This window comes from Mirounga leonina, unplaced genomic scaffold, assembly GCF_011800145.1.
Source record: "Mirounga leonina isolate KUSES-001 unplaced genomic scaffold, KU_Mleo_1.0 Mir_114, whole genome shotgun sequence".
NCBI classification, from domain to species: Eukaryota; Metazoa; Chordata; class Mammalia; order Carnivora; family Phocidae; genus Mirounga; species Mirounga leonina.
The window spans coordinates 19,606,334-19,623,255 of record NW_023270265.1 but is presented as its reverse complement, the minus strand read 5'-3'; the positions used below and the strand labels follow the sequence as shown (position 1 = coordinate 19,623,255).

Here is a 16,922-nt window from a genome sequence, read left to right as displayed (position 1 = left end):
CCACTTCTGTGAGGTGCCTAGAGTAGTTAAATTCATAGAAACAGAATGTTGAATGATGGTTACCAGGAGGTGGAGGAAGGAAGACACGAGGAGTTATTGTTTAATGGGTACATTTGGAAAATAAAGAATGTTCTGGAGCTGGATGGTGGTGATGGTTTCACAACAGTGTGAATGTACTTATGCCACTGAAATGTACACTGAAGAATGGTTAAAATGGCAAATGTTGTGACCACAGCTTACAAAAAGTAACTTGGGAGGGGGGCACCTTGGTGGCTCAGTGGGTTGAGCATGGGACTCTTGATTTAGGCTCAGGTCATGATCTCAGGGTAGTGAGATTGAGCCTGCATTGGGCTCTGTGCTCAGCGTGGAGTCTGCTTGATGTTCTTTCTCTCCCTCTCTGCACCTGCCCCCGATCCCGGATTGCGCTCATGAGCTCTCTCAATATAAATAAGTGAAATCTTAAAATAAAATGTAACTTGTAGTAAGGCATACCTCTTTTTGATGTGGCAAAGCACATCTGTGTGCCCTTTTGCCCGGTGAACAATATTTCTGACAGAAAGCTTGGTCTCTGGAATATCTCTTAACGATGAGGACTTTCCAGATAATGAACTTTTTCATTGTAATTAGTGTGCAATGTCACAAGATGTCACTATTTAGCTGAAAAACTCTTCCAATTCAGTTCGGTAGCTGGTAACAGTAAGTAAAGCCAGAGCAACAGACAAAAGCCTCTAGCTCTCCTCATCAGTGCTTTACTCCTACAAATAGAGTTTTCTGGGAAAGAGAAGGTTTCCATCTTTGAAGTACATTAGTAAGCTACTCCTTTTTTTTTTTTTTTAAGATTTTACTTATTTATTTGACAAAGAGAGAGAGTTAGCGAGAGCAGGAACACAAGCAGGGGGAGTGGGAGAGGTAGAAGCAGGCTTCCCGCCGAGCAGGGAACCAGATGTGGGGCTCCATCCCAGGACCCTGGGATCATGACCTGAGCTGAAAGCAGATGCTTAAGGACTGAGCCACCCAGGCGCCCCAGTAAGCTACTCTTGTTTATGAAACTTACATTAATATTTGTTAACCTAATAGGTACTAATTGCTTTTCATTATAAATCAGATTGATGTAACAAAAACCTAACTAACTTTGAAAGTGATAACAGTGTAATACAAAGCTGAAATGTAAAGACTATTTTTTTAAAGATTTTATTTATCGGGCGCCTGGGTGGCTCAGTCGGTTAAGCGACTGCCTTCGGCTCAGGTCATGATCCTGGAGTCCCGGGATCGAGGCCCGCATTGGGCTCCCTGCTCGGCCGGGAGTCTGCTTCTCCCTCTGACCCTCCCCCCTCTCATGTGCTGTCTCTCTCACTCTCTCTCACTCTCTCTCAAATAGATAAATAAAATCTTAAAAAAAAAAAAAGATTTTATTTATCTATTTGAGAGAGACAGAGAGAGAGCTTGAGTGGAGAGAGGGAGAAGCAGACTCCCTGCTAAGCAGGGAGCCCGATGTAGGACTCTATCCCAGGACCCTGAGATCATGACCTGAGCCGAAGGCAGACGCTTAACCAACTGAGCCACTCAGGCGCCCCTGAAATGTAAAGATTATTGATCACTGAAAGTCAGGTGGCATGTGGCTTTATCACTAAATTATGTGTGACCTTGATAAGTCATTTAATCTTTCTGATCTCACCAGAGTAGTAAAAATTTCCTTTCTCAGGTCAATATACACTACTATATATTTAATATATATGCTAATATATATTTAAATATGTTCTTCTAATTCTGAAATATTTTGGTTTTTATAGATCAAATTATAACTGTTCAAATACAATATCAAAAGTGAGTTCAGTAATAGAAAATATAATCTGCAACAGAACATTAGGAAATATAATGAGACTTCTTGACATCTTGGGTAATTATTTTAGGAAAGTACTCACATGTATAAAACAATTGTAGAGTAGTATAAAAACTCTTGAAATGAAAAAAAACACATTTGTTACTGAGAATATTTTTTTTAAAGAGATGATGGAATATTTTAAGCTTTGCTTAAATATAAAATTCTCAAGATTCAAGAACACAGCAACTCTTAAAGATTACACCATTTGAATTGGTAATATTACCTGCTAACTATAATCCAAATAAATTATTTTTTAAACTTCTAATTTTTGCAAGCAGTTTATAATTGATTTAATAATACCTAAGAATAATCCAAAACCCAAATGCCCACCCTGGGTGAACTGCAGGACACTATGGCATATTAATAAAAGAGAGCATATTTTTATTAGTAGTTAACAGTTATTAGCATTAAGGTTACATTATTAGGATAAGAAAGACTATCAGAGGCTGGGTGAGAACACAGAACTCAGAATGATATGAAGAAGAGAGTGTAGTGCCTGGTTTAGAATATTGACAGTTGTTGTTTCTAACATGAAATTTTTGTTTAACTCTTAAAAACTTAGATCTTTCTGTTTAACTTCATGTCCGGATGATTAAATATGTAAACGGAAAGAAAAGAATGACTTGTTAAAATTTGCGTGATTCTTTTGAACATCGGAAGCTAAATACGAGATTGATATTTCATGTCACAGTGTCACTTCTCTCATACACATGGGGGGGTGTATGTGTGTGGTGGTGGTGGCGCGGGGAAATCTCCCAGTGTGAGAGAAGTCTGGGAGGGGCAGAGTGGGGGAGGCCCCTCCTGTCCCATTCATAACACGTTCATTCACTGCGAGCCGGCGAAAACGGACTCATCTCGCAGGCAGTCATTCCCTCTACCCTAATAAGACTCCACCACCTCTCCTAGAACTCGGTAAGTTCAGAGGGCAGTACAAATGCATGTTTCCCAATAACAATCTGAAACGATTTTGTAGTTTATCGGAGAGTGAAGATGGGAGGGTGTGGAGGTGGCAATTTTCAGGCATCGCTTTGCTTTCGTCTTTGCACGGGTTTCAGAAAGATGTAAGAACGATTATTTAGACAGTCAGCGATTTTCTCAGAGGGTCTCTCTCAGGCTGCGGCTGCCCACTGGAAACCAGCGTATGGGAACCGCAGACGGTACGGGAAGGGGACTTCGTAGACGCATTTGCAGCAGCCGTCTCTGCCCCTGTCCCCAGGTCCGAGGATGCTGCTCTCCTGGCCCAGCCACCACTGAAGCGCCCAGGCGTCCCGGAAGACCCGACCTGAGCGCGGACCATGAGTCCTCTGCGGCTGCGAGCGTCGCTGTCGCTGCTGCTGCTGCTGCTGCTGGGTGGCTGCCTCCTCGCGGCCGCCCGGAGAGACCAGGGGGCGACAGGCAGCGCGGCGGAGCCGGCCTCGGGTCCCGCCGGCGGCTCGTCCGGCCGCTTCCTCAGCCGCGAGCGGCACGCGTGCAAATGGCAGCTCCTGCGGGAGCTCCCAGGGCCCGCGGCGGGGAGCGAGCTGGCGCTGCGCTGCCTGGACCCGGCCGGGGCGCTCCAGCAGTGCGCCTACCGCGGGGAGCCCGAGCGCTGCGCCGCCTACGCCGCCCGCGGCTCGCGCTACTGGAAGCAGGTGCTGGGACGGCTGCGCAGGAAGCGGCGGCCGTGCCAGGACCCCGCTCCGCTCAAGGCTCGCCTGTGCGCCGGCGAGAAGGGCCACGGCGCCGAGCTGCGCCTGGTGCCCCACGGGTCCTCACCCGTGCGCCCCACCGCGGCCGCCTTCCCCCGGGATCCCGAGCCCCCGGTCAGGAGGCGGGGGCGGCTCCGGGAGCCAGCTCCCGCCCCCGCCCCCGCCGGAGGGGCCCGACTTCCCGCGAGCAAGCCTCCCAGGGGAAAGCCCTCTGAGAAGGCCAAAGCGGGCAAGAGGAAGGCGGCCTCGGACCCAGAAGAGGAGCGAGCCCTGGGGACCCGGCCGGATCCCGACGGGTTGGACGAGAACGCAAAGCTCACGGAGACCTACTGTGCCGAGAAGTGGCACTCCCTTTGCAACTTCTTTGTCAATTTCTGGAATGGCTGAGGCTGCCCGGCCCGGGGAGGAACGTGGGTGGGGGGAGGTACGCAGCCGGGGAGGAGACGTTGAGGGCATCGTAGGCCGAGAGACAAGGGATGGAGCGTGGGGAGGAGTCCAGGTTCTAGAAGGGGGCTGGGGAGGTGGGAGGGGATGGGCCTCGGGATGGGAGTGTAAGGGGTATGGAGAATCTCTGAGACAGCAGAGACGGTTAATTTTTTGAAAAGTCCGACCCCGATGAAGAGCAGAAGAAATAGTGGAAACAGAAGTAGGCACACCTTAAGTGTACAAAAACTGTAGACTGGGAGAGAGACGAGCACAGAGGAAGGCTGGAAAAAAAAAATAAGGGGGAAAAGTGACGAAAGCGATGTAAATCTCATGTGGGAAGCAGGATACTATGTATATTGTTTAACACGTTTATATTAAAATGTCGTCACGAGCAATTGGTAACCTGAGCCGGGTTGAATTGTTTAGTGACTTCTCACCCAATCAGATGACAAGATTCCCAACTTTTTTTTTTTTCCTTTTGGAATTAGTATGAACTTGGGTACTGCTTGGTGTCATAGATGACCTCTGTTGCGATAGAAGCCATTCAGAGGTCCAAACTGCCTCCAATGAGAAGGTTTTCAGGGTGGTTGCCTTTGGATTCTTTTAGAAGTGTTACTTTTAAACACAGGGATGCCTTATGTTCTTTTGAAACTTTCCCATTAACCTTTTAAATTCAGAGGTGAATTGTAGTGCTCACATAGGTTTCTAAAAAGAATTCTCTTTATATTTGATCATATTTTTTTTAAAAGATAGGTGAAATTAAGCGTGTATCTCAGAGTCATTTGGGCCATTATGGAAGTTATATCTCTGTTTCATGTAATTAATTGTTAACATATTTCATTTTAAGTAAGATGTAATGATAACTTTGCACATGTTGGGTGCTCAATAAAAACTGTATGACTTGATTTAAAGAACTGGCAGGGCAATGGAAATTCTGACTGCATATAATATAGTTCTGAGTATACCTTGAAGTAAGTTCCCAAACATGTCCCCAGTTGTTAGGAAAAGATAAGAAGTCTGCATAAAGCAAGAGTGACAAACTGGCAAAACCTGGGTTGTATCATTGCTCTGCTTGGCCTGCATGTTGTTCTCTTTAATTTTTCCTCTTCTTCCCTCCCAATTTAGATTTGTTGCCAGCATTTAAAAATTTCATATAAAAATTCAGATTTCCGAATTCTCTTAAAAATTAGATCTGCAGGGGCGCCTGGGTGGCTCAGTTACGCGGATGCCTTCGGCTCAGGTCATGATCCCGGGGTCCTGGGATGGAGCCCCACATTGGGCTCCCTGCTCAGCAGGAAGCCTGCTTCTCCCTCTGCCTCTGTCTGCCTCTCCCCCTGCTTGTGCTCTCTCTCTCTCTCTATCTCTCTCTCTGCGTCAAATAAATAAATAAAAATCCTTAAAAAAATTAGACCTGCAAACCTTTGGACCTCCCTTCCCATATGGCAACAATTGGCTGACACTAAATATTGGCTGCCCCCTTTAGATTAGGCATGTTTTCTAGAGTTCTCTGCACTGCTCCTACAAATCTTGTCAATAAACTTTATTCATTTATATTACAAGCCTGAGCCCATAAGACATTTAAGCCCCTGATAGATATAAGGCTTTTACCTTTTTGCTGACCATCTGTTCTTCTCACACCCTTCCCTTCAAAATAGGGGTAAAGGTAACAGTCTTACAGATAGTAAACATCTCCTGAACTCTTTCCTCTTTGACCAGCCGCTAGGAAATGTTAACTATCTCTTACCTATTCTGTAGATTCTTATATTCATACAATTGGCAAACTATTCAGATTGCACATTGTTCCAGGCCAGGTTTATTAGGTCACATTCTGAGTAACATTGACCATTAGATAAAATTCATCTTGGCCAGAGAAAGGAAGTTCAGAGTAGCTAGAGACCATTCCCTTAAGATAGGGGCCAATGTACACTTCCTTTAAAAAGTTTGGCAAATTTTGGGTGTCATCAAAGAAGGGTATTAGAAATGAAACACCCCTGGGGCACCTGGGTGGCTCAGATGGTTAAGCGTCTGCCTTCGGCTCAGGTCATGATCCCAGGGTCCTGGGATCGAGCCCCGCATTGGGCTCCCGGCTCAGCGGGGAGCCTGCTTCTCCCTCTCCCTCTCCCTCTCTCCCTGCTCATGCTCTCTCTCTCTCTCTATCTCTCTGTATCTGTGTCTCAAATGAATAAATAAAATCTTAAAAAAAAAAAAAGAATGAAGCTGTTACTATTTAAAAAAAAAAAAAAAAGAAAGAAATGAAACACCCCTGTCTAGAACCATAGCTAGAATGATAGTTTCACCTCTCCATACAAGACAAATGCCAATCCTTCTTGTGTGCCCTTTGACAGTCTGATAAACTTACTTCTATGAAAGAAGGAAAGGCCAAATTCTAGGCCCAAGTACACAATGCAGATTGCTACTGCTTTTGATCCTTTACTCTGTAAGAAGAACTATACGAGGACTTCATCTCAAGAACAGAATACGGACTGATATTCTCTTTTTGCAGTGAAAGGGAAATGGACACATCCTGCCGTCAGCTTCTGGAGTGACTGACTAAGTCCCAATGTCTCCAACATGTACATCGAGGGGAGTTAGGCTAGGTTAAATCTGAGGTTCCTATAGCACACTACTCGCGCTCCAGAATCCTATACATCGTTGTGCATAGTGATAATAACACGTGAAAATCAACAACTGCTCTGTGTACAGTACTACATGTTATACCCCAAGATAGATTATGGAGTTGGAAAAGCTCCAGAGAAAGACAACTGAAATAGCCAGGGAAGTAGAGAAGGCTTCTGTATCTGGAGCATCTAGAAAGATTTGGAAGGCTGGGCCAGAAGGACGAATCTGTAGGTGGGAGAAGACAGGATCAAAATGTCTAAAATAATGAGGAGGTTGGACAGGGAGAACTTGGGCATTCTCCCCTGGCAGGTGCCATCAAGAGGGGGAGGGGCACCTGGCTGGCTCAGTTGGAGTGGAGTGTGTGGCTCTTGATCTTGGGGTCTTGAGTTAGGGCCCCACATGGAGTGTAGAGATTACTTAAAAATAAAATCTTTTTTTTTTTTTTTTTTTAAAGAAGGGAAAGTTGCCAGGGCACCTCCGAGTTTACTGTCAGAGCTGGGATTAGCATGGGCATCAGAAGTAGCAAAACATCTGTCACTCAGTCTATTGGAGACAGAGAATTTATTAAAAGTGTTGAACCATCTTATTCTCTTGTACTTCCCAAATTATTTAGCACAGAGATAGAAGGGAAAAGTGGAATTACACCCATCTACTCTATACCCAGTTTGCTTGTCTTTATTTTTAAAGATTTCATTTATTTATTTGAGAGAGAGAGAGAACATGAGCAGGAGGGGCAAAGGGAGAAGGAGAAGCAGACTCCCTGCTGAGTGGGGAGCCTGACCTGGGGCTCTATCCCAGGACACCAAGATCATGACCCAAGTTAAAGTCAGATGCTTAACAGACTGAGCTACCCAAGTGCCCCTCCCAGTTTGCTTTTCTGAACTCATCTCTACTAGGCAAATCTTTTCTTTTTTTATGTCTTTATTATTATTACTATTATTATTAATTCTAAGTAGGCGCCACATCCAATGTGGGGCTTGAACTTGGGACCCTGAGATTAAGAGTCACATGCTTTACTGCCTGAGCCAGCCAGGTGCCCCCAGGCAAAGTCTTTTCAACTTTCAAAGTCCTTCAGTCTGTTTCAGTTTGCCCTGACATACCACCAACATTTTGATCCTTTATTTTTTTTTTTTTAAGATTTTATTTATTTATTTGAGACAGAATGAGAGACAGAGAGCACATGAGAGGGGGGAGGGTCAGAGGGAGAAGCAGGCTCCCCGCCGAGCAGGGAGCCCGATGCGGGACTCGATCCAGGGACTCCAGGATCATGACCTGAGCCGAAGGCAGTCGCTTAACCAACTGAGCCACCCAGGCGCCCCCATTTTGATCCTTTAAAACAACATTTTCCCCCAACGACTTAGCTATGGGTTTTTTTGTTTGTTTTAAGATTTTATTTTTAAGTAATCTCTACACCCAATATGGGGCTCGAACTCATGATTCCAAGATTAAGAGTCACATGCTCTACCAACTGGTCCAGCCAGGCACCTCACTTATGATTTTAAATAAAGACAGGATCAGCAACAGTACTCTGGGAAGCTATATTGGAGCCTGAGGCGAGAAAGGAAAATCAGTGAAGAATGATACTGTCTTTATTGAAAATTTTGATGTTTTGTTTATCAGGGATTGTTTTGCATTAATTTTGATTTTTTAAAAATATTGCATTAAAACATTGTTTATCTTGACTAGTGAGTTTGTTGGTACTCCATTATATTTTGCCCCCAAGGCAAAGAGCCTCACCAGTGCCACTTGCCTCCTAGTCCTGGCCCTAGGAAGCAGCCCCTGTCATGTGGGCAATCACTGCTACTGGAGTCAGGGATGACTGGTTTGCATACTAGTTCTGCCCACCTCCTACTCTGGGTTACTTTGAGAAGGTTGCTTAATCTCTTCATGTTTCTTTCTCTTCTCTTGTTGAAAAAGGGTTACCTACTTCCAGGGTTACCATGAAGAATAAATTATGTGACATATTGAATATGGCCCAACACCACGCAATATTTGCCATGTAATAGGTACCCAATAAATATTATTACATCTTCTTCCCTTACAGAATGATACATTTTAAAATGACTTAATTAACGCCTGGGTGGCTCAGCTGGTTAAGCGGCTGCCTTCGGCCTGGGTCATGATCCCAGTGTCCTGGGATCGAGTCCCACATCGGGCTCCTTGCTCAGCAGGGAGCCTGCTTCTCTCTCTCTCTCTCCCTCTGCTTGTGCTCTCTCTGTCAAATAAATAAAAATCTAAAAAAAATAAAATAAAATAAAATAAAATAAAATAAAATAAAATGACTTAATTAAACAATAAACATATAATTGTTGATAATGTGCCAGATGCCCTGGACTTTGTTTGGGGCTGAGGAAGCGGGGTGGGGATACCCTGACAGAGTACTAGCCTTCAACAAGCTGGAATTTAGGATTACACCGTGAAACCCTTAGAAAACAATGAGAACAACAACCAAAGAAATTAGGCTTCTACATGTAGGAGATTAGAAAGATGAAAGGTGAGTGTAGGTCTGGTTATCTGGGAAACCCACCGGGAAGATGTTAGCTTGAGGTAAACTTTGGTGTAACTCAAAAAACAGGTGTGGGAAGTGAGTGAAACCCTAAATGAAATGATGAAAAGAAATGATGTAAATCTAAAATTCTTGGGCCAACTCCCAGCTCTGCTTCTAGATCTAATTCTGGGCAAGTCATAAAGATGTTTGTGCCTCATTATGGAATAAGGAAAAAATGTATACTATGCTGCAGAAGGCTCCAGAAAACAAGAGCTCTCAGGTAACATCAGTGGGAGTGTAAATTGGTATAACCTCAATGGAAGACAGGTTGGCAGTTTATTTTAGCAAAATTTAAAATATCCATATCCTTTAACCTGGGAGTTCTCTATTTTTATCCTAAGGCTTATTAGTACAAGGATGCATAGAAACACATACAAAGTTATTTATAGCAACATTGTTTATATTGGTAAAAAATTAGAAACAACTTCAATCAATGGGAAATTGATTAAGTAAATTGAAATTCATTTGTGTTAGATTAAACCATATTGTGTGAACCAAACTAAGGCCATTTTGGACAAATCCACCGTGATGACTGTGCTGTGACCTGAAACCTCTTTGAGCACAGGCCCTTCCCTCCCACATTCTTTCCTTTTGTTTAACCACACTCTTAAGCACACCCTAGGGGCATAACATGCTTGATCTGCCCTGGAGATACGACTATGACACACAGATATTCTTAAGCATTTTCCTCCTGGGTGTCCCCCAACAGGTACTCCCAACCTCCAGGGCTAAAAGAGTAGGTGTTAAGGGAGGTGGGGTCAAGGAGATCTACTGGTTTTGCAGAGCCCAAGACATGCTTCTGTAAGTCCCCTTAATAAGCCATTTCTTGTCAAGCTGGATTTCTTGGCCTTTTTCTTCCCTCTTATGGTCCTTCAGCCTTGGAGGTCATTTTGCATATACTTCCCTTTCACAGAATACATATGAAACTATCATTGGACCATTTTGACCTCAAAAAAATGACAATTTTATATGGTTCAACTTAATACAATACTATGTGGCCACTTAAAAAATGAAAGATCTCTCCATAAACTGATATCCAACACTATAAAAGGTATACCGTTAAATAAAAGAAAACAAATAACAAATAAATATATTGTCTATATATATATATTTGTATATATATAAATATAATCAGGGTGAGGGGTGGGGAGAGTCAGAATACCAGTTAATGATTGTTAGTGAAAACTTGGCAGAATGCAATGATCCCATTTGACAACTACTCACTCCCAATCTTGAAGTTCAGTTTTCATTTTCTTCTTAACAAGGGGGGTAGTTTTATCCTGAACATTTTGGTCCTCCATTTGGAACATACAGTTGCATATTACGTTAAAACAATAAGTTCTTGGTCCTTGCAACCTAAACACCTATGACCTCAAGCAACAAACAAAATAAAATCTATCTAAAAGAAATCAAAGTTAAATCCAAATCCTTCAAATAAGAATAAATATTTATATTATTTGATTTTAGCCACTCTGAGTTATATACTGTGGCAGACTGTATATACGAGTATAGAAGTATATATAATTACTTATATTTATCCCACCTGCTAGTAGTCACACCCCTGTGTAATCCCTTCTCCTTGAGTATAGGCAGAACCTGTGACTTGCTTCCAACCTCAATAGAATGCAACAAAGGACATGAAATGTCACTTCCATAACTATATCACATAATATTGCAACTTCTTTCTTGCTAGTAGACTCTCTATTGATTTTCTCTTTCACTGAATTTGATGAAGTAAGCCACCATACAGAAAAGCCCACATGGCAAGGAACTGAAAACAGACTCTGGCTGACAACTGGCAAGGAGCTGAAGCTCTCAATCTGACATCTGCAGGAAACTAAATCCTGCTAACAACTCTGAATTGGGAAGCAGATCCTGCCCCAGCTGAGCCTCAGATGAGACTGAAGCCCAGGTTGATACTTTGATTGAAGCTTCATGAAAGATTCTGAAGCTGAAGATCCAGCTGAGCTGTCTCTGACCCATAGAGTGTGAGATAATGAATGTGTGTTATTTAAGCTGCTAAGTCCATGGCAATTTGTTATGTAGCAATAGATAACTAATATAAATACATAAAAATACATTTGAAATTATTTTATTGTGCACACATGCAACTGTATCTGTAAGATAAATTCTCATACATGGAATCTGTGGCTTAAAGGACATGAGGACATGAGCCCTTAGGACTTTATTGTTTAAAGATTTATTTATTTATTTATTATTTACTTATTTATTGAGAAAGAGAGTGCATATGAGCATGCGGAGGGGCAGAGGGAGAGGAGAGAGAATCCCAAGCCGACTCTGCATTGAGCACAGAGCGCAGAGCTGGGCATGACCCGGAGATCGTGACCTAGCCTAAACCAAGAGTCGGATGCTCCACTAACTGAGCCACCCAGGAAGCTTGCCTTTAGGACTTTAAAAGGTATTGAGGTGGGGCGCCTGGGTGGCTCAGTCGTTAGGCGTCTGCCTTCGGCTCAGGTCATGATCCCAGGGTCCTGGGATCGAGCCCCGCATCGGGCTCCCTGCTCCATGGAGAGCCTGCTTCTCCCTCTCCCACTCCCCCTGCTTGTGTTCCCTCTCTCGCTGTGTCTCTCTCTGTTAAGTAAATAAAATATTTTTTAAAAATTAAAAAAATAAAATAAAAGGTATTGAGGTGTTTAAAAGGCCTTCCATAACATTGTACCAACAAAATTCTGATAAAGACATTTTCATTGAAATTTTCTAAAATATAAATGTATAGGGGTTCCTGGATGGCTTAGTTGGTGGAGCATGCAACTCTTGATCTCAGGGTTGTGAGTTCAAGCCCCACATTGGGCATGGAGACTACTTAAAAAATAATAATAATTGGAGTGCCTGGGTGGCTCAGTCAGTTAAGTGTCTGCCTTTGGCTCAGGTCATGATCCCAGGATCCTGGGATAGAGCCCCGCATTGGGCTCCCCGATCAGCGAGGAGCCTGCTTCTCCCTCTCCTGCTCCCCCTGCTTGTGCTCTCTCTCTCTCTGAAATAAATAAATAAAAATCTTTAAAAAAATAAAATATAGATGTATAAAGAGTAAAATGTGAAAATCTCTATTTAGCTTTTCTCTCTCTCCTCCCTTTCCTCTTCATAGCAGTAACCACTGACTGCTATAATTTGGTGGGAGCCACTAGGGTTTTGTTTTCCCCCTGTGGATGTGATAGATACTAAGACCATTGAGAAGTGGTGTGAGGTTCTTAACTTAAGGTATATGTAAAGTTTCAGGCCTTGTTCAGTACTAGTGCATATATGTATTTACAAATATACTGGGTTTTGTATGGAATCATGCTGTATGTATTATGCTACAATTTACTTTTCACATAATATATTTTCAAGAGGTCTCCAAATTAGCACATGTGAATATAATTAGACTTCAGACTTTTTCATTGATACATAACACAAAGTATGAACATAAAATAAGTATAGTTGTATTTAATACTCCCCCCTTTTTTATTGGAGTACAGCTGACACACAATGTTACATTAGTTTCAAGCGTACAACATAGTGATTCAACAACTCTGTTATGCTGTGCTCACCCTAAGTGTAGCTACCATGTGTCACCATACAACACTAGTACAATACCACTGACTATATTCCCTATGCTGTACTTTTTATTCCTGTGACGTATTCATTCCATCACTGGGAGCCTGTGTTTCCCATGCTCCTTCACCCATTTTGCCCATCCCCCCACACTTCCGCTCAGGCAACCACGAGTTTGTTCTCTGTATTTATGAGTCTGTTTCTGCTTTGTTCTTTTGTTTTGTTTTTTAGATTCTACATATAAATGAAATCATATGCTACTTGTCTTTCTCTTTCTGACTTAATTCACTTAGCATAATACTCTCTAGGTCCATCCATGTTGTCATAGATGTCAAGATCTCATTCTTTTTATGGCTGAGTAATATTTCATTTTATATATACATCACGTCTTCTTTATCCATTCATCGATAGATATCTTGGCTTCCATATCTTGGCTCTTGTAAATAATGCTGCAATAAACATAGGGGTACATATATCTTCTTATATTAGTGTTCTTGTTTTCTTTGGGTAAATATCCAGTAATGGAATTACTGGATTGTATAGTATTTCTATTTTTAATTTTTTGAAGAATCTCCATACTGTTTTCCACAGGAACCACTTCCCTCTTGATGAACAAAACTAAATCTCTTGGGGCACCTGGCTGGAACTGTCAGTGGAGTGTGCAACTCTTGATCTTCAGGTTGTGGGTTCAAGCCCCACCTTGGGTGTAGAGATTACTTAAAAGAAAAAGAAAATCTCTTAAAAATTTGTTATTTAAATAAACAAACAAAAATCTCTTTAGCTGCATAGGAAATGATCACAAAGTTGAAATCACCTGAGTACTTCCATAAAGTTTTATTCTACACTTATACTTCTTTAAATACTAATTGTATTCGTTTTCTCGGGCTGCCATAACAGAGTACCACAAACGGGGCGGCTTAAACAATAGAAATTTATTGTTTCATAATTCTGGAGTCTAGAAGTCTAGATTAAGGTATCAGCAAGGTTGGTTCCTTCTCAAGACTATGAGACATAATCTGTTCCATCTCTCTCTCCTAGCTTCTCGTCATTTTGTTGGTAATATTTGACATTCCTTTGCTTTTATTTTTATTTTTTTTAAGATTTTATTTATTTATTGGACAGAGAGAGAGAGAGAGAGAGCACAAACAGGGGGAGCAGCAGAGGGAGAGGGAGAAGCAGGCTCTTGCTGAGCAGAGATCCCGATGCGAGGCTCGATCCCAGGACCCCGGGATCATGACCTGAGCCGAAGGCAGATGCTTAACCAACTGAGCCACCCAGTCACCCCTCCTTTGCTTTTAGATTCCTGCCTTCCTCACATGGTATTTTCCCTGTAAGTGTCTGTATCTAAATGTCCCCTTCTTCTTCTTCCTCTTTTATTTTTTAAATGTCCCCTTCTTATAAAGAGACAGAGCTTACAAAAGGACACCAGAAAAGGAGACTATTCCCCTGTAATAGGACCTCATCTTAATTAACTGCATCTGCCATGATTCTATTTCCAAATAAGGTCATATTCTGAGGCACTGGGGATTAGGACTTTAACTGAATTTTGTCGGGGACACAATTCAACCCATTATTTATAGTAATAAACCTCTCTGCCCCCCTCAATTGCCACAAAAAAAAAAATCAATCCTTTTGTTATTATACACAAAAATATTCCCTTTTGCTATGGATATAGTTTTCATTAATTTTTTTCCTCTCTCAATTTTATTTAACTAGAAAGATATTTAGAGACCAATCCAATTTGACTGTAAATTTGCTTGGCACTCATGGGAAATGGCTAGTCACAATATACTTGGCAGGCTGTCAGTCTGCCCTGCATGTTCAATCCAGAAAGCAAATATGTACAGGAATATTACTGGGCCCATAAGATGCCAACTTGCAACCATATCTCATTGCCTGGGCAGACTGTCACCTGAAAAATCTGTCTTAATTTTCTGCATTCTAATGACAGAAAGGAAATTGATGACTGAAAGAAACTTCAACAGGACAAGTTTCAGAGACAAAACAAGATTCCTTGAAAAGGTCCAGCTAGAAGCAGTAGGCAGTCAGGCCAACCTGAGAAAAAAGAAACAATGAAGAATCCATCTCCTTGGCCTTCCCAGTTTCTAGAGGCTGCCCACATGCCTTGGCTCATGGCTGCCTTCAATCTTCAACGTCAGCCATCACCTCTCTCTGGCCTCTGCTTTCATTACCACATCTCCTGCTCTCTCACTTTCCAGCCTCCCTCTCTTACATAAAAGGACCCTTGTGACTGTGTTGGGCCTGCCCAAATAGGCCAGAATAGTCGCCTCATCTCAAGGCCAGTAGATGAGCAACCTCAATTCTGTCTGCAACCTTACTACCCTATAGCTATCTAACGCAACTTAGTCACAAATTCTGGGGATTAAGACACGTATATCTTGGGGCGCCTGGGTGGCTCAGTCGTTAAGTGTCTGCCTTCGGCTCGGGTCATGGTCCCAGGGTCCTGGGATCGAGCCCCGCATCGGGCTCCCTGCTCGGTGGGAAGCCTGCTTCTCCCTCTGCCCCTCCCCCTGCTTGTGTTCCCGCTCTCACTATCTCTCTCTCTGTCAAATAAATAAATAAATAAAATCTTAAAAAAAAAAAGACACGGACATCTTTGGGGGCCATTATTCTGCCTACCACAAGGGGCTAGGTTAATATCCAACAAAGGAAACTCCAACACAAAGAAAAAGGAGAAAGAGTGACATTACAGGGGCACCTGGCTGTCTCAGTTGGTAGAACATGCTACTCTTGATCTCAGGGGTTGTGAGCTTGAGCCTCATGTTGGGGAGAACCTCTGAGTCCTATGCAGGGAGAGTGGTAGGAAAGAGGATTGGATAGGAAGAGGCTTGGCTCTTGCAGCTCTGAGGAGACCTCGGCCAGGCCGGTGTGGAGCCCCAGCACAGAGACTGGAGGAGTCCCACTGTGGACAGGAATGGCCTGGTTCTAGCTCTCCTGCTGGCACAGCCGTGGGCTGGGAGTGGCCTGGGAAGGACACGCTTTCTGTGTAAACACTGTGGTAGATTCTGAAGGCGCCGCTGCTGGACACGGTCAGCTAACTACACTGCTCACGATGGGCTCTCACTGAAGAGGAGATCTGAGCAGTGAACTCCCACGGCTGCAGCACACGTTTAATAAAAGAAACAATTTCCGTTTGGTTGAGGCATAATTTAGGTCTTTTTTCTTCCACTACCACAAAAGGCTATTGGGTGACGGAGACCAATATGCATGGGTCCAAGTCTTGGGGTTCCCACTAACCAGCTGTGTGACCTTGGACAATGTATTCATCTCTCTGAGCCTCAGTTTTCCCCTATGTAGAATAGGGAGGAAGATACTAGTAATTTCCCATAGGGTTGTTGGGGGGATTAAGTGAGATGCTCACGGAAAGCACAGTTCCTGGCACATTGCAAACATGCCGTAAGTGCCCCCATTTCCAGTACAAGCATCGAAGGAGAACCTGCAGCCTTAAAGGGTGCTTACACAAGATGGTGATCAGCAACCCTCCACCTTAGTAAGAACAGCATGAAAAGAAATATGCAAGAAATGTGTAGCTATAGAAGAGAGAAGTATCTGATGAGTATGAGATCTAGTGCTCACATCCCTGATGTGGAAGCAAGGGGGTATGTGAGACCTCCTTCGATGAGAACAGCTTGAAAAGAGACAAGAACGTTTGTGGCCTTGGAGGCTTTGGACCACAGCTGACCTTCCAGCTCCACAGCTTCCTTAAAGCTTCAAAGAGCTACTCTCCTTACTCCTTGACCGATGCTTACAGCTGCAGGGCTTTGATGAACTTATCCCAAGTGTGTCCCTCCTGTGACCTCCAGCTCACCACATTCAAACTCTTCCGTTTCAGTTTTTAAAAGCAGGCATAACAACAGAGCAAAGCCCTCCTCTCTCCTTTAAAACAAGAAGGCCATTTCAGCAATATTATGGGTGGTCATCATATACAGACAACAGCAGTTAGAAAAGATCATGGAAAGTGCCATTAGTAATAGCAATACAAGGTAAAATTCTTAAGAACAAACTCGGGACTTTTGCAAGAGCCATATGAGGAACACAGAAACACTTCTGAGGCCAGAAAGGAAAGACCTAAATAAAGGAAGACAAATGCATTTAATGCTATTATTAGATTAAAAGTCCTAACATTTAAAAAATGTCAACCAGTAAATAATTTATTCAATTAAAACAATATTTACATTTACATCAT

At 42.9% G+C, this 16,922-nt stretch overlaps 1 protein-coding gene across 1 annotated transcript; it reads left to right on the top strand.

Annotated features, from left to right (window-relative positions):
* Positions 1–2,661: 2,661 nt before the first annotated feature.
* On the top strand, positions 2,662–3,962 carry FGFBP3 (fibroblast growth factor binding protein 3). The gene is made up of 2 exons (XM_035020498.1): positions 2,662–2,794; positions 3,099–3,962. The coding sequence occupies exon 2, from the start codon at positions 3,178–3,180 to the stop codon at positions 3,955–3,957; it is 780 nt and encodes a 259-aa protein (XP_034876389.1). The 5' UTR covers positions 2,662–2,794; positions 3,099–3,177; the 3' UTR covers positions 3,958–3,962.
* Positions 3,963–16,922: the final 12,960 nt, after the last annotated feature.